The 27,091-nt window shown below is 43.1% G+C and overlaps 1 protein-coding gene across 1 annotated transcript; it reads left to right on the top strand.

The window, feature by feature from the left end:
• The first annotated feature begins 490 nt into the window (after positions 1 to 490).
• LOC145064669 (uncharacterized) lies at positions 491 to 4,137 on the top strand. Its single transcript, XM_079012073.1, has 6 exons — positions 491 to 1,000; positions 1,097 to 2,260; positions 2,708 to 3,091; positions 3,344 to 3,505; positions 3,739 to 3,870; positions 4,081 to 4,137. Exons 1-6 carry the CDS (start codon positions 491 to 493, stop codon positions 4,135 to 4,137), a joined length of 2,409 nt encoding a protein of 802 aa, XP_078868199.1.
• Positions 4,138 to 27,091: the final 22,954 nt, after the last annotated feature.

Genomic DNA, 27,091 nt, shown 5'->3' with positions numbered 1-27,091 from the left:
TATTTCTCTTGCTTGTTGGCTTGAGTGACTTGATGTGAACAAGACGTATGCCTATTTTTGAAGTTTTAATAATTTGGAATAAAATTTATGTTTGTTATACTTATTGTGTTATAAACATAAATATGTAGTTGATATGTCTTCACGAAGGTCTGGGAGGTTCACTAGGGTCACTCCGGAGGAAGAGCGCATCCCAATTGGAGCTTATGTTAAAGCACCAGGAGATGTTCCAGAAACCCCACTGAATCTGAACGCTAGTCGTGGACGGGGCCAAGGAAGAGGTAGGGGTAGAGGAAGAGGCCGAGGTGCTGTTACAGCACCGATACCTGTACAATCGGCCCATGGTAGCTCTGTATCCCACCGCGGTCGAGGTCGAGATCGTGGAAGGGGTCGTGCGGCAAACACGATCACTAGAGAGGAGTTGGCTGATGAGATCGCTCGAGCAATTCGAGACACCTTACCAGATGTAATTGCTTAGGCACGAGAAGCAATAATGGGTGAGTATGAAGGTAACTTGGGTGGAGGTGAAGAGGACTACGAGTACAGTACACCAAATATGAGTCGTGAACCAAGTATTGCACAACCCACAAGGCATCATGGCAACCACGATCGGCGGGGTTGTAGTTACAAGACGTTCATGAACTGCAAGCCACCCATTTTTAACGGAGAAATTGATCTCGTTTTGTCATCAACATGGATCATGGAGATTGAGGGAACATTCGATACCAGCAAGTGTGCGGATGAGGACAAGGTGATTTATGCTGCGACAATGCTAAAAGGGGAGGCAATACATTGGTGGGGCATGGTGAAGGAGGTTAGGGGGCGTGAGGCGGCCAAGAATATGTCATGGGATGAGTTCCTAAGAATTTTTAAAGAAAAGTTTTGCCCTCGTACAGCGGTTAAACAGTTGGAGGAAGAATTTTTGAGGTTGGAGCAGGGGAATATGACTGTGAGGGAGTACACCACAAAGTTCACGGAGAAGGCTAGGTTTGCCGAATTTTACGTATCTACGGAAGAAAGAAGGGTGGAACGCTATATTTGGGGATTGAGAACAGCTATCCGTGAATTTGTGCAAATTCAGAAACCGGGTACTTTCTAGTCTGCTGTTGATGCTGCAGAAGGTCGCGAACGTGAGAAGAATCGTCAAGGTGAAGATAGGGCTTTGGGGAAAAGAAAATGGGAGGGTACAAATAATGATTCGAAGAAAGGCAAGACTTCAGGGCAAGAACGTAAGGTTGATCAAAGCTCTGGAGTAAAGCAATGTCCGAAATGTAACCGTTATCATAAGGGGGAGTGTAACATGAATCAGAAAGTTTGCTACAAGTGTGGTAAGCCAGGGCACATAGCCACAGAATGTAAGACAGGAAGGGTATGTTACGGGTGTGGTTCTCCTAACCACATTAAGTCGGAATGTCCCCAGGGTAAAGGTAACAACAATCAAGGCAGGATAACAGACAATCGGTCGACGGATAAAAAGGCTGACACTGGTAGACCAAAAGCTAGAGCTTTTCGCATGACGGCTCAGGAGGCTCAGGAGACCCCGGATGTGGTGACAGGTACTTTCCTAGTAAACTCAATTCATGCTACGGTGTTATTTGATTCTGGTGCAAATAGATCTTTTGTGTCTACTACTTTTTGCAAAAACCTGGGTAGAAATGCAAAGACTCTAGAACATGCCTTAGAAATTGAAACTGCTGACGATCATTGGGTAGTAGTAAGAGAGGAATATGATGATTGCTCTATCGAAATAGAAGGTAGTGTGCTAACGTTAAAATTATTACCTATAGCCCTAGGTGATTTTGATATTGTTATAGGCATGGATTGGTTGTCGAAAAACCAAGCGATTATAGATTGTGAAAATAGGATTGTTCAAGTTTGGGTGCCAGAAAAAGGAATGGTAAAGATTTATGGTGATCGGCGAATTAAGGACTCTATTTTGATATCAGTGACTAAGGCAACTCGTTATCTAAAGAAAGGGTGTCAAAGTTATTGGGCATATGTTCTCGATGCCAAGCAGGACAAGCCTGAAATAACAAATATACCAGTTGTACGCGAGTTCCAAGATGTGTTCCCTGATGACCTAACTAGCTTGCCACCGGATAGGCAAGTGGAGTTTCGAATCGATCTTACCCCAGGAGTAGCACCGATAGCTCGTGCGCCCTATCGGTTAGCACCAACCAAAATGAAGGAGTTGATGGCTCAGTTGCAAGATTTGCTCGACAAGGGTTTTATTCGGCCCAGTACCTCACCGTGGGGTGCACCAGTACTATTCGTCAAGAAGAAGGATGGGACAATGCGAATGTGCATTGACTACAGGGAGTTAAACAAGGTGACTATAAAGAACCGGTATCCATTACCGAGAATTGATGACCTATTCGATCAACTCCAGGGGGCAAGTTACTTCTCAAAGATCGATTTACGGTCGGGGTATCACCAGCTGAAAGTCAGAGAAGAAGATGTGTCGAAGACAGCCTTTCGAACTAGGTATGGTCATTACGAGTTTTTAGTAATGCCATTTGGTTTGACCAATGCACCAGCTGCATTCATAGATCTGATGAACTAGGTGTGCAAGCCATACCTAGACAAGTTTGTAATCGTCTTTATCGATGACATATTGATATACTCTAAAAGTAAGGCAGACCATGAGCAACATCTGCGGCTAACACTTAGTTTATTGAGGAAAGAAAAATTATTTGCCAAATTTTCGAAGTGCGAGTTTTGGCTTCGGGAAGTCCAGTTTTTGGGACATGTTGTAAACGAACAAGGTATCAAGGTGGACCCAGCAAAGATTGAGGCGATTGAAAAGTGGGAACCACCAAGGACCCCATTAGAAGTTCGAAGTTTTCTTGGGTTGGCAGGATACTATAGACGGTTTATACAAGACTTCTCGCGTATAGCTGCACCGCTAACTACCCTGACAAGGAAAAATGTGAAGTTCGAATTGAAGCCAGAGCAAGATAATGCCTTTAACGTCTTAAAGGAAAAGCTTAGCAGTGCACCAGTATTATCTTTACCAGAAGGCAATGATGGCTTTGTTGTTTATAGTGATGCATCCAAGTTAGGTTTGGGGTGTGTTTTGATGCAAAACGGTAAGGTGATTGCTTATGCCTCACGACAGTTAAAGGTTCACGAGCGTAAATACCCAACACATGATATGGAGTTGGCTGCAGTAGTGTTCGCTTTAAAGATTTGGAGACACTATTTGTATGGGACAAGGTGTCAGATCTTCACTGATCACAAGAGTTTGAAATACTTGTTCAATCAGAAAGATCTGAACATGAGACAGCAACGGTGGATGGAAATATTAAAAGATTATGACTGTGAGATATTATATCATCCGGGGAAGGCAAATGTGGTAGCTGATGCACTAAGTCGTAAGGAAAGAAGAGAACCACCTAAGATTCGAATGATGAAGATTAGCATAACCACCAGCTTACTAGATGATTTGAGAAAGAATCAAGAGGAGGCCTCGAAGGAAGAGAAATGGAAAAGTGAAAGGGTGGCGGGAGTAATACAATCATTGGAAAAGGATAGTCGTGGCTTGAAGTGTTTCCAAGGAAGGGTTTGGGTACCACGAGTGGGTGAAGTGCGTAACTTACTTCTCAAGGAAGCGCACATGTCAAAGTACTCAATCCATCCGGAACAAACAAGATGAATCAAGACTTACGAAAATCTTACTGGTGGCCTGGTATGAAAAAGGATATAGCCTATTTTGTTGAAAGGTGTTTGACGTGCTTGAAGGTGAAGGCTGAACACCAAAGGCCATACGGTCAGTTCCAGTCAATGGAGATTCCAGTGTGGAAATGGGATCACATCACAATGGACTTTGTGACTAAGTTACCAAGGACACCAAAAGGTTATGACGCGATTTGGGTAATTGTGGATAGATTAACCAAATCGGCGCACTTCCTTCCGATTAAGGAGACGTACCCGTTAGAAAGGTGTTGGGTTGAAGATTTGTTCAAGGGTTGCGTCTTTGGGCTCGGATAGTCATTTATGTAATTTTGTATTCCGGTTTTGGGCCTGTCCATACCGAGAGCCTGTTTTGTTTACTATATAAGTATATGCTTGCATGCATATTAGGTTAAGGATTTAAAGATTAATCTAGAGCGTAACGATAGCATTGACAGATTTCTTTGATCGTTCTTGTAACCTACTAATCCTCTACAGTTGATGTTCTTAATAGAGCTCTTCTGAGGATTTTGTTTTAATCATTCGACACGTTTGATTCATTCTTGACTTGTTCTTATTTTCGTGTTCTTGTTGTTTTGTATTTACTTACCTGTTTAAGATCTAATTGATCTTCAAAGATTAAAGTTTTAATCTCATCAATTGGTATCAGAGCAGGAGGCTGTGTAATCGATACACATCTTTTCTGTGAAAAGGTTACAATTAGGGTTTTTCCGCACTTAATAATATTTATTGAGCCGTCATCTCATTATTGACGTATCTTGATATTTATTGTTTTGCCCTAATCTGAGTTATTACAAGTCTGATCTTTTAACAGGTTTTTTCGATCATAATGGACGAATCGCAATCAAATCCTATCAATATTTCCAACAACATCGGTTTGACGACGAAGATTCCAATCCTATATACCCATGATTATGAAGTCTGGGCGCATCACTTTGAAGACTACGTCATAGGATCTGAGGATAATGGATACCTCATATGGGAAGCAATCATTAATGGACCTTTTTCTCATTCTGCAACGTCAAGAATTGTTAAAACTCAAAAGGAGTACAATGATCTGCTGAAGGATGTCAAAGATATTGCACAAGATGAAAAGGATAAATTCCAGTGCAATATCAAGGCGTTAAGATTGATCAGATTTGCCCTTCAGTCCGATACTTTCAGGTTGGTCAGCTCCTGCACGACGGCAAAGGAAGTTTGGGATAGACTTCGTGAACTATACTCTACAGACGAGGATCTGGAACATTCTATCCAAACCTTGCTCTTATCTGAGTTTGGAGAATTCAGGCAAGGAGCCGAAGAAACTGTGACCCAGACGTTCGATCGCTTCAATCATCTTCTCAGCAGGATGATCAAACATGACATTGAAAGGAAGCTTATCGAGCAGAAGGTTACGTTCTTAAATGGTCTAAGGTCTGAATGGAGAGCAGTGGTGTCTACAGTCAAAGCCCATGAGCAGTTTAAATCATATTCTTTGGCGAAACTGGTGGGTATTCTCAAGTCCCAGGAGAAGATTGTACTGCAAGAGAAGAACGTTGTTTCAAGCCTTGGTTCGCTGGCCCTCTTATCAAAAAGTAAAGTTGTGATAGAGGATGAAGACCTTAACTTGGAGGAGTATGATCTCACGTCTGAGGATTATGCTATGATGGTGTCTAACCCCAAGAGGTTCATCAAGAAGAGATTCCCCAGCAATAAAAACCGAAACTGGCAGGGGAGTTATAGTTCAGAAAAGGTTAACAATGAACCAAAGGTTGAAGAGCCCAAGAAGGAACCGAAGGTGGATGGTGATTCTGGAGTAAGCTGTTACTACTGTGGTGGGAAAAACCACTATGCTAAAGATTGTGTCCTTAAAAAGATGGCTGAAATGGATGATGAAAAGGATGAGGAAGCTATGCTGCAGAAAAGAATCGATGAGATGAGAAAGAAGAAATCTACCGCTAACCCTTCCATGAATGCTCTTATTGTGCAGGGTTCGGTTGCTGATGACGAGTTCGGTAGAGTGGAAGTTTGGTCTACTGACTCAGAAGATGATGAAGTGAGGAAGCCCACTCATGGAAAGGCTTATATGGAAAAGGAGGAGAGCAGTGGAGGAAGATGTTTCATGGTGTCCGATGTGTCTCAGATGAGGGGATACAACACTGATGGTGGAAGCGAGGAACCAAAGGAGCAGCAGGACATGTGCTTTACGGCCAAACCACTCAGCTAGCAGTTCAATGAGCTCGATGAACTGATCAAGAAGGTACAATCGGTTTTTCTTTCATTTAAAGTACCACAATCCTCATATGAGAAAGAACTAAAAAATGTTAATGCAAGAATTTCACATCTAGATAGTAGTTTAACTCAAACTCGAGTCACCAATTCTAACCTAACTGATCAATTAAGCAGGGTGTCTTCGAAGAGTGAGGAGCGGCGCATGTGGATCGAGTTGAAGGAGTCTGAATTAGTTAAAATTAAAGACGAAAACATTTATTTACAAAGAGACAATTTAAAGTTGTTAAAACAGCGGAATGTTTTTTGTTTAATTGCAAAACGTCTTTATTCTAATATTACTCAGCTTCACTTGGACTGTGAAATAGGCCAAAAGATCCATCGCATGATTTTGCCCTTCCTTGAGTTTAAGGAGGATGAAATTGATGCTGAAGCCTATAACTGTGAGAGTGTGATATCATCTGATGACGTCAATCCGACCTACATGTATGGACTAGACAAAATAGAATCTTTCATTAAATCCAAGGACCACAAGAACATGCTTAAAAATCTTTTGGATGAAAATTGTAAACTTAAACTGAGAACCGAAACCATACAAAAATTTGACTCTTTAAACGCCAACGTAAGCTCAGACGGCTGAACTCACGGCTATTGTGAACGAAGACAATGCTGATGGCTGTGATGAGTTCTTCTGGACAGCTCCAATCGATAATGCTATTGAAACAGTAGGCCTGTCAGAAAGAACCTCTTGGAAGAGTAAAGGTAGATACACACCTGAACCCTTGAATAAGCCAGATAATTTCGATGAGCCAAGCACCAGTGGAACGAAAGACATTCCTCAGGAGAATGAAAGTTCGACAAAAGACGATGTTCCCCCTACTTCCTCAGTTCACAGTGAAACTACTACAGTTCAAAATGAACCAGCCAAGGAGAAACCGAAAATGAAAGCTAATATTCATCATCAACCTAAGCAAATGAGGAATAAGAAACGTGAAAGGAACCAAAGATACAGGAAGAATCTCTCTGAAAGGAGGCAATTTTGGCAATCCCAGAATGCATACTTCTCACATCAAGACAAGAATCTGAAGTATGAAAACGATCCTGTCGGAAAGCCTGAGAGCCACAACAACCGAAAGCCAAGGTTCTGTTCACAAGAGAATACCAACCGAAAGCAAAGGTTCGGTTCTGAGAATGACTTCAACCGAAAGCAAAGGTTCGGTTCTGAGAATGACTTCAACCGAAAGCAAAGGTTCGGTTCTGAGAATGACTTCAACCGAAAGCAAAGGTTCGGTTCAAAGAACGATTCCAACCGAAAGCAAACGTTCGGTTCTGAAGTTAAAAGAGATCAAAACTCTAAGGTCAATTCCCCCAATGATCAAAAGCAAAAGGGTCACCTAGAGTCTCCAGCCAAGAAGTCCTCTCAATCTAAATCCACTCCTTCTAGTTCATCTAATTCTTCTAATTCTTCCAAATCATCTCTATCAAGCTCTAAAGCTAAGTCTGTTCATTCTCAAAAATCTCATTCATCGGCTGAACGAAAAGACAAACAGAAGGTTTCTGCATCCACACCAGAGTCTAAACCGAACGCACCCAATCCTAATAAAATAAAAGTTTTCACCATTAAAAGGAAAGATGAAACAACACTTATAAAATGAACATATCTTGTTGACATCTCTCTTACTGTTCCTGTTCCCATGAAAAGCTCACGTGGACCCAAGAAACTTTGGGTTCCTAAATCTGCTTAATTTTTGCAGGTTATAAGTGACGAGCAGTTCGACGAAGAATGGTACATCGATAATGGCTGCTCACGTCACATGACAGGGAGGAAAGAGGAGCTCAGGGAATACAAATCTCTTACAAATGGTGGCCAAGTCAAGTTTGGAAACAATTCTTTCGGCACCATAAAGGGATACAGAATGATAACTAATGGTGATTTCACTATAAGGAAGGTGGCTTATGTGGAAGGACTCCAACACAACCTCATCAGTGTATCTCAGCTTGTTGGAGGTACAGGTCTCAAAGTCTCATTTGATGATGAAGGTTCTGAAATTATTGAGAAAAAGACAAAGAAAGTAATTCTCAAGTCGGAGCGAAAGGGTGAAATGTTTCCTCTAAACCTTAAACCCATCAAAGGAAACCCAGCTATATGCCTGTTATCAAAAGCTCAATCTGACGAAAGCTGGTTGTGGCACCGCAGACTCTCTCATCTCAATTTTAAAGATATCAACCGACTTGTCACTGGAGGTCATGTTAGGGGTCTTCCATATCTCAAGTTCGATAGAGATCATTTGTGTGCTGCATGCGAAATGGGGAAGCAGAGTCGTCAAAGTCATCCATCTGTAATTAACACAAAAGTTGTTGAACCACTCGAATTACTTCATATTGATTTGTGTGGTCCATCATCTATCAAAAGCATCGGTGGTAGCAAGTATATTCTTGTTATTGTTGATGACTTTTCACGATTTACATGGGTGTTCTTTCTAAAGCTCAAATCTGAAGCGACTCATAAGCTGAAAATGTTTATCAAGCAATTTGAAGTACAACTCAAGAAGTTCGTTCGCAACATCAGGAGCGACAATGGTCTAGAATTCAAGAACAGGGAATTTGAAGGATTTCTGGCAGAAAAGGGAATAAGTCACAACTTCTCAGCTCCCTACACACCTCAACAAAACAGAATTGTCGAAAGACGAAACCGATCTTTGTGTGAAGCTGCCCGAACTATGCTAAGTTTCGCTTCCTTACCTCTTTATTTTTGGGCTGATGCTATTTCTGCTGCTTGTTTTACACAGAACAGGTCCTAACTCAACAAGCAATTCACGCTCACACCTTATGAGATTCTCAACAATAGGAAGCCCAACGTGAAATTTTTCCATGTGTTCGGCTCACGGTGTTTCATCTTTAACTCTAAAGAGCACCGCAACAAGTTCGATGTCAAAGCCGACGAGGGAATCTTTCTGGGTTATTCTCTCACTTCCAAAGCATACAGAGTCCTAAACAAGTGTTCGAGAAAAATTGAAGAGACATATTATGTGACCTTTGACGATAGCTATGTCAAAAAGCTACAGGCCAAAGAAGACACAACTGGGGAAATCTTTCCTCAAACTGGCCAAGTCACTGTCTCGATCGCTAATCTATACGAGAAGTTTATGGAGCTATTTGACGAACCAGAGAAAGCTACTCTCTCAGAAGCTGGTGCAGCAGACAACAAGGTAGATCACATAAAGCAAATTGTCGAAGATGCTGCCAGGAGAATGAACGAAGGAGGATCGAATTCTGATGAACCTCCATCCAACGATGCTTCAGTCGAGGGGGAGCCAAGCTCACAAGTCGAGGGGGAGCCAAGCTCACAAGTCGAGGGGGAGCCAAGCTCTACAACTGAAACCGAAAGTGCTTCTCCAACCGAAAGTGCTTCTCCAACCGAAGGTGCATCAACGCCTGCAAGTCCAGCATCACAAGAAACCTCTGAACCTCAAGTTTCTCAAAGCTCATCAATCGAGGGGGAGACTGATGATATGACGCTTGACTATGATAGCCAATCCGAGCCAGAAGAAAAGATCAATGCTGAACTAGACCCAACCTTTGATCCAAATTATCCTCCTCTTACCAAATGGACCAGAGATCATCCTATCTCTCAAGTGGTTGGTGATGTCTCTGAAAAGGTTCTGACCTGATCACAACTGAAGGCAAAACAGACATCCTTATTTTCAAAAGTTGAGTTTTGTATGTTTAACTCATTCGTATCAAAAGTTGAACCAAAGACAGTTAACACTGCCCTCGATCACTCTGACTGGGTTCAAGCGATGCAAGACGAACTGAACGAATTTGAAAGGAACAAAGTCTGGCGCCTCATTCCAACTCCTCCAGATGCTTCGGTTGTTGGTCTCAAATGGGTTTTTAGGAACAAAATCGACAAGGAAGGGAATGTTATAAGGAACAAAGCTCGTCTGGTTGTAAAGGGATACTGTCAGGAGGAAGGGATTGATTATGAAGAGACTTTCGGTCCTGTAGCTAGGCTTGAATCGGTAAGAATATTTCTTGCTTATGCTGCCCACAAAAACTTTGAAGTTTTCCAAATGGATGTCAAGTGTGCATTTCTTAATGGAGAACTCGAAGAAACGGTGTACGTGGAGCAACCTCTTGGGTTCGTGAATGAAAAGTATCCAAACCATTGTTATATTCTGGATAAAGCTGTGTATGGCCTTAAACAAGCTCCGAGAGCTTGGTATGAAACACTAACTAAATTTTTAAAGATGTCTAAATTCAAACAAGGTTCGGTTGACCCAACCTTCTTTCGCAAAAAGGAAGGTAACCACCTTATGATTGTTCAAATTTATGTTGATGACATTATCTTTGGCTCTACTAATCCCAGCCTAACAGCTGAATTCCGAAAGTTGATGGAGACTAAATTTGAAATGAGCTCAATGGGTCCTATTAACTTTTTCCTTGGTTTAAATATTAGACAGGGATCCGAAGGCATCTTTATCAATCAGGAAGCTTACACGAAGACTCTCCTAGCAAAGTTTGGTATGATGGGAGACTCCAAAGTCAAAGTCCCAATGGCATTCGGCACCAAGCTAACTCCATCTCTAGACAAACCGGCTGTTGATATCACGCTCTATCGTCAAATGATTGGCTCACTAATGTATCTTACTGCTAGCAGGCCTGACATCATGTTTTCTGTATGTTATTGTGCTCGATTTCAGGCAAACCCACGCGAACCTCACATGCTTGCAGTGAAGAACATTCTACGCTATCTGAAGCGAACTGCCTCCTTAGGTCTATGGTATCCTTCCAACTCAGGCTTCTTCGTTCAAGCCTATTCTGATGCTGACCTTGGAGGATGTGGACTCGACAGAAAAAGCACTATTGGTGGCTGTCAATTCCTTGACGGGAAGTTGGTCAGCTGGCAATCCAAGAAACAAACGTGTGTGTCGTTGTCTACTGCTGAAGCGGAATACATAGCTGCTGCATCCTACACCTCTCAAGTGATTTGGATCCAGAGTCAACTTCGAGACTATGGACGCAATATGAAGAAGATCCCACTATATTGTGACTCTGAAAGTGAAATTAGGATCTGTCATAACCCAGTGCAACACTCTAAAACTAAACACATAGCACTGAGGTATCACTTCATCAAAGATCACGTGGAAGATGGAAACGTCGAAGTTCATTTCGTAAGAACCACTGATCAACTGGCTGACGTCTTTACCAAAGCTCTTCCTGAAGCATCATTCAATACAATCTTGCAAGGGCTAGGTATGATGGAATCAGAGTCGGTACCTCACACTACCTCTCAACCTTAAACGTAAGAAGCGAAACCAACCGAACGTTCGGGTTCGGTTAAACCATCTGACTCGCTCATCACTACAAAGGTAGTTTTCTTGGTTGTATACTGCTTGTACAAAGTTTTTTTTTTTTTTGTTGAAAATTTTTTTCCCAATTGCATGTCTAAATTCCTTGGTTTCTCAAAATTTTCCAAAACCGAAACCTACCGAAGGTTCGGGTTCGGTTTTTCAAAATTTTGTTGAACCGAAACCAACCGAACGCTCGGGTTCGGTTTTTCAAAATTTTCTTCAACCGAAACCAACCAAACGCTCGGGTTCGGTTTTTCAAAATCTTGTTGAACCGAAACCAACCGAACGCTCGGGTTCGGTTTTTCAAAATTTTCTTCAACCGAAACCAACCGAACGCTCGGGTTCGGTTTTTCAAAATTTTCTTCAACCGAAACCAACTGAACGCTCGGGTTCGGTTTTTCAAAGTTTTCAAAAGTTTTTTTTAAGTCTATTTTTTTCTTGCTTATTTTTTTTATCTATTTCAAAAACTCCAAAAATATTTTTCTTTTTTAATTTTACTTGTGCTCGTTCGTTTATGGGGATATAATTGTTGGATTACTTAAGTGTCCCTAGAAGCATGCTGCTGTATGTGTCCCAAGCCTCATAAGATTTTGAATAATAGCCTTCATGACCTGGTATAAACAAACCTTGTCTTCCCAATAAGGCTATCACATTTATTCTAATCGTGAGCTACGTCACTCTCTTCTCACATGAGTTAAGAGTTTTCTGCTTGGTCCTTCTTTTTGCAGCTGAGGTACTTTATTTTCTTACACCATCTCCCTTACATTTCTCCATTACATTCGTTTCATCAACGTAACCCTTGAGACTCTCAGAAATTACCACTGAGGTTTATGGTTACACAACAACTGTGTTTATGATCTTAGTTTCGTGCTACTACGAGCTGAGTGAAACCCAAAATTCAACACCAAATCTGAATTGACGGTGAACAATTAATTTGCTCAAGTTTTCACCAAAGAATTGACGGATATACCTTCATGAAATCTCAACTTTTATTTTGTGTGATTCCTATGAAATTGTTAAACACCATAACATTTCTTCCCTTGGGATCCAGGTTTTAATTTTTTTTGAGATTTTATACTTTCCAAGCCAATTTCAAATCAACTCCTACCTACTTGTTCAACAGACTACACCGGTCTCACAAGTACTTTGATCACTTTCTTTCTTATTTCAAGATTAGAATTGTTGCATCAAAGTGAAAGCCACCCTGAATTAACCTAATTAAAAGAAGCCTTTCAACATTTCTTAATAAATGATTGATCGTAATTCAACGGGAATCGACCTTAACACTTTAAGGTCTCTCTTGACCTTGAAGGAAGAGATTCGTGCCCGGGATCATTAGTTTCGTGTCATTATTGACATCACAGTAAATCCTAAAAAGAGTTGCTTTATTTCTTTTCTTTTTACACTCTTTTGCACGACAATCTTTCATTTTCCAAAATTCCGTTACTAATTCATTTCAGGCTGATTTATTACTTTGGTGGTTAATTATGAAGCTGTGGTAAAAAATAATCCACGTGGGTATTTAATTCAAAAGATGCCATTTAAAAGATAAGACGAAAGGTTGCTGACTTGGCGGGAGTTCAAAAGGTTTAATTTCAAACGACGGTAAAAATGGTGCGCGTGTCGATTTGAAACGCCCATACTTTTACTGACATCAAGGACGCGTGTGCGAATTTCAAGGGATTTCTCTATGGCACTTAAAGGCACGTGAGGATTTGAAACGGTTTTCCTCTGAAACGGCACTTGTTGGGTGGCGTGATCCTAGGAATCTGACACTCTCTCTCCTACGTGATCATCGCATAGAAGATTTGAAACGATTTTTCTCTCTCCATTCCCTCACTATAAAAGGCAGTCAACACTCTCATTTACCTTTTTACTGCTTCCGGATTTTCTAGAGAGCAAAAACTCACAAAAGCTTCATTATTCATCTTCTTCTTCTAATACCTTCAACAATGGCGGAATCATCCTCAGTCCATGCTACATCCCAAATCCTTCCTATTCGTCCTCAACAATGCATGGTGATCGATCTCAACCCTCTGGCGTACGACTCCTACATGTCGCCGATCATCGAGTGACTTAAGTACTCCCAAATAGCTCCGGCTCTCTCCCGGATTGAGTCTGTGCCCATGACGACTCTCTCGCAGGTTTATGCAACTGCCTATTACGACAAAGCAGTCGACCGGGTGTTCTTCGAGGTTGCTGATCACAAGACCTCTATTTCTCGACAACGTTTCTGCACATTGCTGGGGTTGGCTGCTGACCCATCAAGAACTAATCCGGAGACGATTCCGGTTGGGCATCTTTACAGCATGTTCTACAATATGGGGTACACGGAGGTCCTCACCTCCGTCGCAAAGTTCAAGAAATCTTGTTTGCCGCCACAGTGGAACGGCATGTTCACAGTCCTCTTCAAGGGCTTGTCGGAACGGAGCTCCGGATCCGACGGTGCTAGTCGACTTTTCTTGTCGATCATGTATGCAGTTTACAACGGGATCAACTTAGATTTTGGGTTGGTTCTCTGGCAACAGCTCCTCCAGAGCCTTTCTTCTTCATCACGACATTCTGAGGTGTTGTATGCCCGGTTCTGGACCCTAATCACAAAGTGGGCGATGGACAAGTTTGATATTCCCACTGCTGCTGGTGCATCGATGTCTTCTATTGGTACGTTTCATACCAAGAAGATCATCGTCTCTGATGCATCCAAATTCTCGTTCATTGGCTCTATTCCGGAGACAATGTATGGCGACGTTCCCTCTGACAGCAGGCTGATCCGGACAATCAAGGAGTTCAGGGCAACTGGACCAAGGGAACTCACACCGGAAATGCTGAAGTCCATCCACGATGCTGACAAACCGGTGAACAGAGGCAAAAAGGCGGACAAAGGGAAGCAAGTGACCAAAGCTGCTAAAGGTCCTTCTCCCAAGAAGAGGAAACAAACGAAACCTGCTCAGTCCCTGCAGCCGAAGAGAAGGAAAACTCAACCGAAGCGAAAGCTTATAATCCCTTCCTCTTCGAGTGCCTCAGAAGATGAGCATTCGGGTTCGGATGGCTCTCAAGGAGGCGAAACCCCTCAAAGAGGCAACACACCACCTCGCTCACCTACCCCAGAGATGGAACTTCATAATTCACCAGTTCCTTCACCCCCTCAAACCATCCCTACTTCCATTCCGACCATAATCCCCACTACCACTATTCCACCAACCTCTTTCCCTATACCACCACCCATTTTCACAGATACTACCACAACCACTACAAAGGTTACAACCAACGTATCTGATACGGGGGTTCATACCACTACAACCGAAACACCACCCGTCACCGCCCCACCTCAAACCGAAACCCATACTCAACCACCACCCGAAACTACCCCACCCCACACTCCACCTGAACCTACCAAAACCCCCACACCCCCAGCTTCACCACCCCCACCATCTCCAGATCATGCCTCTGATGGAGATAACCCGTTTCTTGGCGGAGACAACATGACCTTCGATTCGGTCTATTTTAGTCCGTTTCAGGTTCAGAGTGATGATGAGGATGATGCTCCAGTAACAAAGAAGCATCTTAAGGAGCTCACCGAGAAGGTTGACTTACTTCTCGCCTCATCTTCCAACCAACAGTCCTCCTTATCTGAAGCTGCCCTTCAGAAGATTGTTGATGCCTTCTCCAGGGCTCAGCATGATTCGGTAGCCTCAGCCACTACCGCCATCGAAGCCTCTACCAAAGCCTGTGAGGCAGCGACCGAAAAAGTCGATAAACTATTCTCCGACGCCTCTTCTCTGTTGAAGTCATTACAGGAGAGTGCGGATTCTACCAAGACAAATTTGGAACCGATTGTTCAGCAATTGGCAAAGTTCGTCTCAACGGAGTTGACCTCGTTCGCCAACCTTCTCCAATCACTAAGCGACGACAACTCGGCCCTTCGTGCCTCCATTGATGAGCGCCTCGCTAAGCTTCAGGAGGATCTCGCAGCTGAGAATTCATTGATGGACGTTCTGGCAACCAAAACCACCGCCCTAAAAGTCAAGAGCACTCAGCTTTCCAACTCTCAACAATAGCTGGAAGCTCTTCGATCCGAAAGGGAGGCCATCCGGACATGTGTTTCGGATGTACACGCTGCATTATCCAACATCCTCGAAGCACACGATCCTATTCTAAACTATTCGGTGAGGAGAACCCTTGCTGAAAAACTTGCTCCTGCCTTGGACCTTCTCAGCAAAATTGAAGGTTTACCTAGTTTCGTGTCCGATCCGAAACAAGGGGGAGAAGTAAAGTCCGGATCGAAACCACCTCCTTCTTCCAAAGCTGCTCACACAACCGAACCACCTCCAACTGGTCAAGCTTCGGGTTCGGGTGTGAAGGACAAAGGGAAAAACACAGCTGAAGATGAAGATGAAGATGATGAAACCATTGCTGACATGTTGAAACGAAAGAACAGTCGCAATGCTGATGAAGATGCTAATCGTGTGGCGCGAGAGGCTGAAGAAGCTGAACGCAAGCAGAAGGAAGCCCACGATCTCCTCGAGAGCAGGAAGACTCTCTTCCCTGCCTGGACTCGGGAGCGCATGATTAAAGAGGCCATAGATACTCCTAGCATCTTATGGCTCGAGCCGGTGATTTCGTTCGACTGCTATAATTCTGTCGATTCGCAGTTCGACATGCCGTTGACTCGAAAGGCGTTTATCTTCCACGCCTTCTCATGTATTTTTGAAGTCCCTCATCCGAACCCTGAGGTGGATAGGGAGTTGATCGAATTCTATCTGAAGGCTGCTCGTCCTCAGTACTTAACTTGGAGCGCCCAGAAGATAGTGAACGTTCGGCTCTTAAAGCCTTACACCGAAGGAAGATTCATAAACGTTCGGTTCAAGGTGATTCGAGGGTCTGCGAAAACTGAACACTTTATATCTCTGGCAGACTTACCGAATTTCAATCCTCATGATTGGATTGTTCTGCACAACATCCTCTTGACAAATGAAGCTGAATATGGTCCGATCATAGACCATCTCAAGAGGATGATTGTCTGTTACATCATGGAGGTTGCCCTTATGGATCAGGAGGTTGCCACAGTCTTGAAGAAGAAACCGAAGATAGCTCCTGTGGGATCGGCCAGTGATCTCAATCAAATGAAGATGGGCAAGATCGACCCGAGACGCAATTCGGTTATGTTCACTAGAGCTGAAGGACAAAAATGTCTCTTCGCTTTAGCTGACAAACATCTTTACACCACTGCTTGTCTAGAGCATGTGTTATCGATCATTCGAAAGTGTAAAGAGAATGCAGCGGATGATGTTAAGTACTTCAACGACATGATCCAATGGTACATCAGGTTTAGGCAGACGATTCTGGCTCTTATCTCTCGTCTGTTTAACACTGTGAAGAAGAAGGTACCCGCCTCCGCTGCTGGCCCAAGTAACAAGTGAAGATCTCGCTCCAATTGACGCAAAGGGGGAGATTGTTGGGTTGAAGATTTGTTCAAGGGTTGCGTCTTTGGGCTCGGATAGTCATTTATGTAATTTTGTATTCCGGTTTTGGGCCTGTCCATACCGAGAGCCTGTTTTGTTTACTATATAAGTATATGCTTGCATGCATATTAGGTTAAGGATTTAAAGATTAATCTAGAGCGTAACGATAGCATTGACAGATTTCTTTGATCGTTCTTGTAACCTACTAATCCTCTACAGTTGATGTTCTTAATAGAGCTCTTCTGAGGATTTTGTTTTAATCATTCGACACGTTTGATTCATTCTTGACTTGTTCTTATTTTCGTATTCTTGCTGTTTTGTATTTACTTACCTGTTTAAGATCTAATCGATCTTCAAAGATTAAAGTTTTAATCTCATCAAAAGGCTAGCTAAATTATACGTTGACGAGATAGTGAAACTGCATGGAGTTCCATTATCTATTATTTCGGATCGGGATAGTCATTTTACGTCGACATTTTGGGGTAGCTTCCAACGAGAAATGGGTACTCGAGTAAAATTGAGCACGACATACCACCCGCAAACAGATGGGCAAAGTGAACGGACAATACAGACCTTGGAAGACATGTTAAGGTCTTGTGTTATTGATATTGGAGGGTCGTGGGAAACTCATTTTCCATTAATAGAGTTTTCCTATAACAATAGCTATCATGCAAGTATAAAAGTCACACCATATGAGGCTCTATATGGCAGGAAATGTAGAACTCCATTATGTTGGAATGAGGTGGGGGAGAAACAGTTGGCTGGACCTGAACTTGTTCAGCAAACTACCGACAAAATCCAGGTGATTAGGGATAACATTAAGGTTGCTCAGGATCGGCAGAAAAGTTATGCAGATAAGCGGAGAAAGCTAATAATGTTTCTGGTCGGTGATAAAGGTGTCCCCATGGAAGGGCGTTGTTCGTTTTGGTAAGCGGGGGAAGTTAAGTCCTCGCTACGTTGGACCCTTTATAATTAAGGAATGAGTTGGAGAGGTAGCCTATCGATTGGAGCTACCAAGGGAAATGCAGAGCATTCATAGCACGCTCCATGTCTCTAATCTAAAGAAGTGTCTAGCGGATGCCGCCATGGAAGTGCCACTTCAAGAAATTAAGGTTGATGAGAAGCTATGATATACAGAAGAACCCATTGCGATTATAGATCGAAAGGTTAGAAAGTTAAGGAACGTGGAGATACCTCTAGTGAAAGTTCAGTGGAAGTGTCATAAAGATTCAGATGCAACATGGGAGACCGAGCGAGATATGATGATTAAATACCCTCACTTATTTGCTTAATTCAAAATTCCGAGGACGAAATTTTTCTAAGGGGGGAAGTTTGTAGTAACTTGTATCAAAAAAATATATATACCATATATATAATCAGGTTATGTTAATAAAAGATGATTAATTCAAAATTAATGGGTTGATTAGAAGGGAATTGTGAGGTATAATGTCTAGAAACCGTCATCCATGATTAAGCCTTAAATTCGAGCAACTGAGGGGATAGTAACTGATGAAACCCTAGGCAATATATAGAGCTCGAAATTTCTAGTGGAAATCCCACTGGAATTGCAAGAAACGATTGAGAATCGAGGAGGAAATCAAAGGAGGAAGTTCGTAAAGCATTTTTGGAGTTGTGCTCGAAATCAAGGTATAAACCTTCAATTTCAGCTCGTTATAATTGTTAGAGTATGTTTACAAGGTCGTTCTGTGTGTTTTGGTTCCACTTAGGGTCTCGATTCGGCTACAATACTAAGAATTGATGAGAATTTTTGAAGTGTTATTTTGAGTGCAATAAAATGTTAATTTAACTTAATTTGGATATGTTTTGGTATTTGCTTCTGAAAATAAGTTGGTATGTAGTGGAAATAATGAATGGTAGATTTAATTATTCATTTGGTAGGATTTCAGAGCTTTATTGAATTTAAAAATGGCTGCAAATTGATTTTTTTTTCGGGTAGAGAAGACAAGAAACTGGATCAGAGTTTTTGGGGTTGTACTCGTTTCTTGTGTTTTAAATAAATAATTTTGGGCTTCTAACAAAAGAGTGTTTTGGTCCACTAAGCAGGAGGCCACGTTACCACTTTGATCCTAGTGTACATGTTGCACCATTATTATTATTATGTTTTCCCTCCTTGAAATGTGACGTCCACCCCACTGGCTTTTCTTTTAACTAAAACGGTTTTTACATAATTAGCACCTATATTTTGATAAGTTGACAGATTTGATTTTTTTTAGAAAGACGTTGTACAACTGCTTTTCATATTTCATATGTAAACATAAGTTACGGTAATAGTCCCTGCAATATTAATAATTGGTTAGTATCCATTAATGGTAGTTTTATTAGTGATTTCAAAACCACAAGTCTTGTTAATTTAAAGTTTTTTTTTATTATTTTGGTTTATTTTATTTATTTATTTTTGTTTGGCTTTTGAGTATTAACTTTAACGGTGAAACTTTAACTTCGAAAGAAGATATAATTTTAGTTCTAAAGTTATTACGAATTTTGTAATTAACATAATTGGATTGTTATTGGTTGGCCGAACGAGATACGTGGATAGTGGGACTAAAACGAACACATAGGATGTTTTTCTAGGATTGAAGCCTTAGAAAATATGTTGGTTAAATGTAGGGTGCGGGTAGCGTGACAAGCTTGGTTAAGACCTGCGCCAACAAGGTGAGTTTCGTGTGAATTTTGTGGTTGTTTGCATGAAAAGTTGATTCTAAATTATTTGTAATTATATGTTACTGTTGTTATTGCTATGAATATTTGTGTGAAATTTTGTGAATTATTTCATATAAAAGGGTGAAAGTGGTGGGTGACATATAGGGAACAGGTGTATTTACACGGTCTTATTATTAGTCGTCGTACGGGGTGTTAGTACGCGGCGGAGAGCTTACGCTCTGTTTATCTAGCCGTAAGCATATTTGTTGTGCCCGGCAGAGGGACTCGTTCCCTGGAAGTGACAGTAGTTCCCTAATGTGTCAGCAAGGGTGGAAAGAAATGAAAAGATTTATATTGATAAATTGTTGCATTATTTTATTTTATTGACGTCAATATGCATGAAAACCACGAACTCACTAGGCCCTAGGCTTACCCATTAGAATCTTTAAATGCACAAAACCCAGGAAATAACGTAGCAAGTGGCAGCGGGAATGGAAAGGATAAAGTTCATACTTGAAGAAGGCGACAAGTTTTGAGGAAGATGTAGCGTACCAAGTGTTTAATTAAATTTCTATTGGCTTCCGCTGTTATTATTAATAATTACGTTAGTATTTAAATCTTGAATTTTGGAAGTTTTGGGACTATGTTAAGTTATTTTGGTATTTGAAATTTGGGGCGTTACAAAAGTTGTTACTGAATGAGGAAGTTTTAAATATATTAATGTGGTGGAAGTGCAATGGCTCTAAGTTTCCGATATTATAGATTGCTAGATATATCTTAGCCATTGCAATTTCTACAGTTGCTTCAGAATCATATTTTAGCATGAGAAGGAATAAGGTGACAAAAAAACATAACCGACTCAAACTGGAAACAGTCGGGGCATTAATGTGTGGCCAAAGTTGGTTATGGAAGGAACTTCAAGGTAAATTTTTAATAAATATATCAATTGTTGTAACGACCCAAATTTTTCAAAGAAAATTATCACTTTTAATTAGTCAAACACATTTGCATAACCAAGAAATACAAACACAATTGTTTTCAAAACCACGTTCAATACAATATTTTTCAAAAACATCAGAGTGTCCCCAAAATGTATCAATGGAAGAGAGATAGAGTGCACGTCGCGCCACACGCCTTGCCCTTTCCCTTGGGCTCAGATGTACCTGAAACAAATCAACAACCTGTAAGCAAAATTCTTAGTGAGTTCCCCAAAGCATACCACACACTACCCATACACATATCATGTTAGCTAATTAAAGCTACACACATATCACATAAGCCATGCACACAATAGATAAGGATGTCGTGGGCTCGTCCCCAAGGTCTTACTCTAGAATTCCATGGGCTGCCCACATGGTCTTACACCTAAGTGGCATGGGATCTCCCATGGTCTTTGATAGGAAAGCCAAGGGCTCTCCTCATGGTCTTACATCCAAGTGTCATGGGCTCTCTGATGGTCTTCCATACAAAACACAAAATCACATAGCATATCAAACACAGAATAACTAATACATATATCATGATCACATAATGGGCCGGCCTTGGTGCCTTAGACCCATTGGTATGGTGAGGAGACTCACCTCTGTCCGTTGAAATACAAAAGCTGCTCTCCTAATAGTCTGAAACCTCCCGTGCTGAATGATAACAATAAATTAATGTCAAGACCTTTCTTAGTCAAAACAAACCCAAACTTCAACCCCTTCATGAGGCCCAATTATCCTTTCTTTGCTAATGGGCCCAAAGTCTAAGCCCAACCTCATTAATGGGCCTCTTGGCCCATTAAATCCCAATCAATATATCGAAGGCCCATAACCAAGTGAGGCCCAATAGCCCAAAAGCCCAAAACAGGTCGAAGCCCGTCTGCGACGCGTACGCTCAGCGTACCACCTTGGTACGCGCAACGTACTGGGGCTCGAGGACTTACGTGCGGCGTACACAGATCTACGCCCGACGTACTAACAGATTAAGCACTTTTTCCATTACGTGCTTAAAGCTCAATTCTTTTACGTCCAGAAGTCAGATATAGGCCTATTAAGATGACCCAAGGCATAAAGTTGGCAACTTTATGCCTTTGCATGTCCCATATTATCCCAATACCCTCATTAAGACCATTTTGAAGCTCTTAACCCATGAATGAGGTCAAAACATCCACAAAGACTCCATTTTTATGTTGGAAAAGGACTAAGGGACCTCAGATCTGTCATCTCCATCCTCTGGAGTTGCTTAACTCACAAGAAAAGGGTCCAGGACCAACTAAAGGGACAAGACTAGAAACCCTAGCTAGATCTAGTGATTAAAACGGAAAGGTATAAGCTTTATACCTCCAGAAGCTCCTCAAGGTCGACAATAAGCAGATTCTTGAAGCTAAGTGACACTCCAAGCTCCCTTGGCAACTTCTTCTTCTTGGATGAACACTAAAAGAACCACAAATGCACTCTTAAAGCTCAAGCTACACTCACAAATGATATTAGGATTTTTCAGGGGCATTTGAATGTGAAGGAGGCTGATAAGGGTGAGGTTCAAAGGAGTTAAGGATTTTTATATAGGTCTCAAGTCCGGTTTTTAGGGTTTGAGCATGCTGGCATGTATGCCCAACGTACTCCTGGTACGCCCAGCGTATGTGCTGCTCCTCCATGTTCCTCCTCACCAAGTATGCTAAGCGTACTCATAAGTACGCCCAGCGTACTTAAGGGACTCTCATGCCAAAATCAAGATACTTCAAGGGCTATAAAGTCATACCTGATTTAGGTGCTATAACTCTCCCCAACATGGCCTAGATTTCGTCCCCGAAGTCCGTAGCTTCCAACAAATCGGGGTAATGCTCCCACATCTCCTCCACTGGCTCCCAGGTCCATTCGGAACCCTTTCGGTGCTGTCGCGCACCTTTAACAATTTCACCTCCTTGTTCTGAAGACCATTCATCTTCTGGTCTAATATGGAGACCGGCCTCTCCGCATAATTTAGGCTCTCATCCACCCGAATACCATCTAAGGAAATGACTGCGGACTCGTCAGCAACACACTTCCAAAGTTAAGACACATGGAAGGTATTGTGAATCTGACTAAGCTCCTCTGTCAGCTCTCAACAATACACCACCTTGCCCACTCGGGTCGAGATCCTGAACGGGCCTATAAACCGAGGCCCCAACTTGCCTCTCTTTTGGAACCTGATAATCCCTTTCCAAGGCGACACCTTCAGCAGTACAAAGTCCCTCACCTGGAACTCAAGGTTTGATCATCGTCGATCAGCATAACTCGTCTGGCGGCTCTGCGCGACTCGCAGCCGGTCGCGCACCTGCTGAATCAATTCGGTAGTCTGGAGCACTACCTCGGTGCTCCCCATGACCCGATGTCCAACCTCATCCCAACACACTGGGATCCTGCACCTCCGACCATATAACATCTCGAATGGGGCTCGGTCAATACAAGCTTGATAACTATTGTTGTACGAGAACTTTGCCAATGGGAGATATGTATCCCAACTCCCTCCAAAATCCAGTACGCATGCCTGAAGCATGTCCTACGGGATCTGGATTGTCCTCTCACTCTAACTGTCAGTCTAAGGGTGGTATGCCGTACTGAAATGTAGTTGAGTGCCCAGTTCCTCGTGAAACTTCTTCCAAAACCTGGAAGTGAACCGGACATCCCTGTCGGAGACTATAGACATGGGCACCCCGTTTCTAGCCACCACCTCGCGTACATAAATGTCTGCCAACTTCTCCGCAGATATACTCTCAAAAATCAGAATAAAGTGGGCACTCTTCGTCCGCCTGTCCACGATCACCCATATAGTGTCCACTCCCCTTGCCGTCCTAGGAAACTTTGTGATGAAGTCCATGGTGATCTCTTCCCACGTCCACATGGGAATGGGTAGTGGTTGAACCTTTCCATGAGGTCGTTGATGCTCAGCCTTGACCTTCCTGCAGGTCAAGCACCACTCCACGAACCAAGCGATTTCCCGCTTCATGCAGGGCCACCAATAACTCAGCCTCAAGTCCCTATACATTTTCATAGCTCCTAGGTGTATAGAGAACTTGGACTTGTGCACTTCCTCTAATAACCTCTGTCTCACTCCCCTATCACTGGTACCTATACTCGGCCACACTGAGTCAAAAGGCCGCGACTATCCTTGACAAACAAAGGATATTGTCCCCGAATTTTCTCTATCTTCCAATTCTCCTTCTTCGCCCCCTCGACTTGGGCCTCCCTGATCATATCCAACAAAGGAAAAATCACGGTCATCCTCATACACATGTCCCTAATCAAGGACCCCTCCTTCTTGCGGCTCAAAGAATCGGCCACCACGTTGGCCTTCCCTGGGCGGTATAGAATCTCGTAATCATAATCCTTCAGCACATCCAACTACCTCCTTTGTCGCATGTTGAGGTTCTGCTGATCCATCGGATACTTCAAACTCTTGTGATCGGTATATATACTAAACCGCACTCTATATAAATAGTGCCTCCAAATCATGAGGGCAAACACCACTGCTCCCAATTCCAAGTCATGAGTGGGGTAATTCGCCTCATGAGGCATCAACTGCCTCGAGGCGTAAGCTATCACATGCCCCATCTGCATCAGTACTGCACCTAACCCTGAGATCGACACATCGCAGTACACCAAAAAATCCTCTAACCCCTCAGGTAGTACTAGAATCGGAGCATCGCATAACCTCCGTCTCAGGGTCTCAAAAGCCATCTGTTGATCCGCACCCCACCGAACACTCACATGTTTCTTGGTCAAGTGGGTCAAAGGCACGAAAATCTTGGAGAAGTCTTGGATAAATCTCTGATAGCATCCCACTAAGCCCAAGAAACTATAAATCTCTGATTCATTCCTCAGTACTTCTCACCGCATCACTGCCTCAACCTTTGTTGGATCAACCAAAATACCCTCCTGATTGATGACATGCCCCAAAAATTGTACTTCCCACTGCCAGAAATCACACTTGGAGAACTTCGCATAAAGTTTCTCTGCCCTCAGGGTCTCTAATACCTCCCTCAAATGTTGTTCGTGCTGCTCCTTAGTCTTAGAGTAGACAAGAATATCATCGCTAAAAACAATCACACACCGATCCAACATCGGCCTACACACTCAATTCATGAGGTCCATGAACGTTGTTGGGGCATTGGTGAGTCCAAACAACATCACCACAAACTCATAGTGCCCATACCCAGTCCTAAAATCCGTCTTCGGTATATCCTCATCCCGGATCCTCATCTGATGATACCCAGACCGAAGATCAATCTTGGAAAACCAAGACACACCCTGAAGCTGATCTAACAAATCAACGATCATCGGCAACGGATAAAGGTTCTTCACCGTTAGTTTATTCAGTTCCCTATAATCGATGCACATCCTATGAGATTCGTCCTTCTTTTTCACAAAAAGGATCGGTGCTCCTCACGAGAAACTGCTCAGACGAATGAACCCTCGGTCTAGCAGTTCCTGAAGCTGCATAGACAACTCCTGCATCTCTGGTGGTGCCAACCGATATGGTGCCCTTGCTATTGGAACGACACCTGACACCAAGTCGATACGAAACTCCACCAGCCTGTCCGGAGGCACCCTTGGTAGCTCTTCGGGGAAAACATTCTGAAAATCCTGTACAACTGGCACACCGCCCACAACCATCATGGTCTCTACCCTCGTATTTGAGATATAAGCCAAAAATCCCGTGCAACCCTGCTGTAAAAACCTCCGAGCCCTTGCAGCCAAACAGAGGGTTAGTCCCTGTGAGACCCTCTCACCATGAATAACCAGTTCTCCCCCACTTGGGGTTCGAACCCTCACCAACTGGCACTCACAATCGATCATAGCCTCGTTGGCCCCCAGCCAATCCATCCCAATAATCACCTTCAGCCCTCGCAACGGTATTTGGACTAGGTCGACACGAAACCTCTCTCTAAGAACATTTAGGACACAATCCCGATACACCCTCGTAGAACTAACGGTGCTGTCATCTGCAATCTCCACCTCGAGTGAAGAATCCAGAGCTTCGGGCGCGTCCCTGAACTTCTTGCTTAGCGCAAGAGATACGAACGATCGGGTAGCCCCTAAATCAAACAAAACATGCGTCATCATACCATTGACCAAAAAGGTCCCTATACAAGCATAATACATACATAAGTCATACAAATCATAATGAGCAGAGAATAATATATACGTACCAGCCACAACGTCTGGCGCTGCCCGAGCCTCCTCGGTGGTTAACTGAAATGCATGGCTCTTCACCGTCGGGACTTCCGCCTTGATAAGGCATCCATCAGTAATCCTCATCGTGGCGAGCGCAAGCGCCGCCACCGCTCCTCCCCCTCCCTGTAACTTCGGACAATTGGCCCGTTGTGGTCGGTCTGGTTGCAGTAGAAGGAAATCAAGCCCTTCTTGGGGCAATCCCTGATCACATGGCCTAATTAGCCACAAACATAGCATCCTGAGGCTGCCCCTCGACAAGCCTCATTGTGCGGTTTTCCGCACTTGGCACACCAGCTCCGGATCTACTGGCCCCTGCTAGAAGTATCTGAGGTCTTAGGCTTCTTAGACTGGCCCACTGTTGTTTGTGCCTGCTCTGGTTTTCATTTGGTGCGGAAATCTAACTCCATCTCCCATTCTTGGTCCTTTTCCACCATCTCATTCAGGGTTTTGCACCCTGTAAAACTCACAAACTCCCAAATATCATCCCTCAGCATGGAATGATATCTCTTCCTCCTTAATTCCTCATTTGTAGCGTACTATGGGATCAACAAAGATCGTTCCTGAAACTTGGTGGTGATCTCCGCCATAGTTTCGGTGGTCTGCCGAAGGTCGTGAAACTCCCTCACCAACCGTTACGCCCCAATAGGTGGTGAAAACTCTGCATTGAATCGCCGAAAAAACTCGTCCCACATCATCTCAGCCACACCAGTCGCCCCCACCTGATTTGTCACCTCTCCCCACCAATCTCGGACTCTGTCTCTCAGCATACATGACATAAAACCCACCTTGGCCGCATCCGGACAAGAACTCGTCTGCTGGGCATTTTTGATATCCACCACCCAGCGTCGACTAACAATGGGGTCCCTGACCCTAAGAAACTCTGGTGCCCTGCACGCCTTGAACTCCTAGAATGAGGGATTTCAGGTCCCAACCTGACCCGCAGCAACGTCAGCCCTGAATGCCCTGAGTCTCTCCTCCATAATCTCCATCATGCCCTCCTTGACCGTCCCGAAAATGATCGGGGTCGCATCAAGGATGCCCCTGGTAACCTCGGCTGTAATGAGCTCACGCAGCCTCTCATCGATGACATCGGCATTGTCACCCGATCCTGCCCCAGACCCAGACCCCGATCCTGATCCTTCTGCTCCAAATCCTGTCACCACCATGATGGAATGAAATATCATAAATTATAATGATCAGGATTTCCATATAAGGGATCTTCCCACACTGGTCCTCCTTGAAATCGTCATACCTAACATTGGGTCAGGTACGGGTCCTGTACTTTCAGTAGTATGGGCCCAATACAACCTTCCACACCTATCTGTACCTTTCCCCAATGCCCTACCGGACAACCCTAATTTGCCCCATACTAAACCACATTCCACAAACTACTGCATACATCAAATCTCAAGCTGTCCTAAGATTTATTCTACTCAAATCAATAAAGCCAATCATGACAGGTTGCCTTTATGCATGCAAATTGTACACAGAAAAGGATCAAATAGACTTTCCAATAAAAGAT

This window comes from Lactuca serriola, chromosome 7 (genome assembly GCF_051521515.1).
Source record: "Lactuca serriola cultivar US96UC23 chromosome 7, Lser_US96UC23_V15, whole genome shotgun sequence".
NCBI classification, from domain to species: domain Eukaryota; kingdom Viridiplantae; phylum Streptophyta; class Magnoliopsida; order Asterales; family Asteraceae; genus Lactuca; species Lactuca serriola.
Note: the sequence above shows the minus strand (reverse complement) of the source record. Positions and strands in the feature narration are given on the sequence as shown.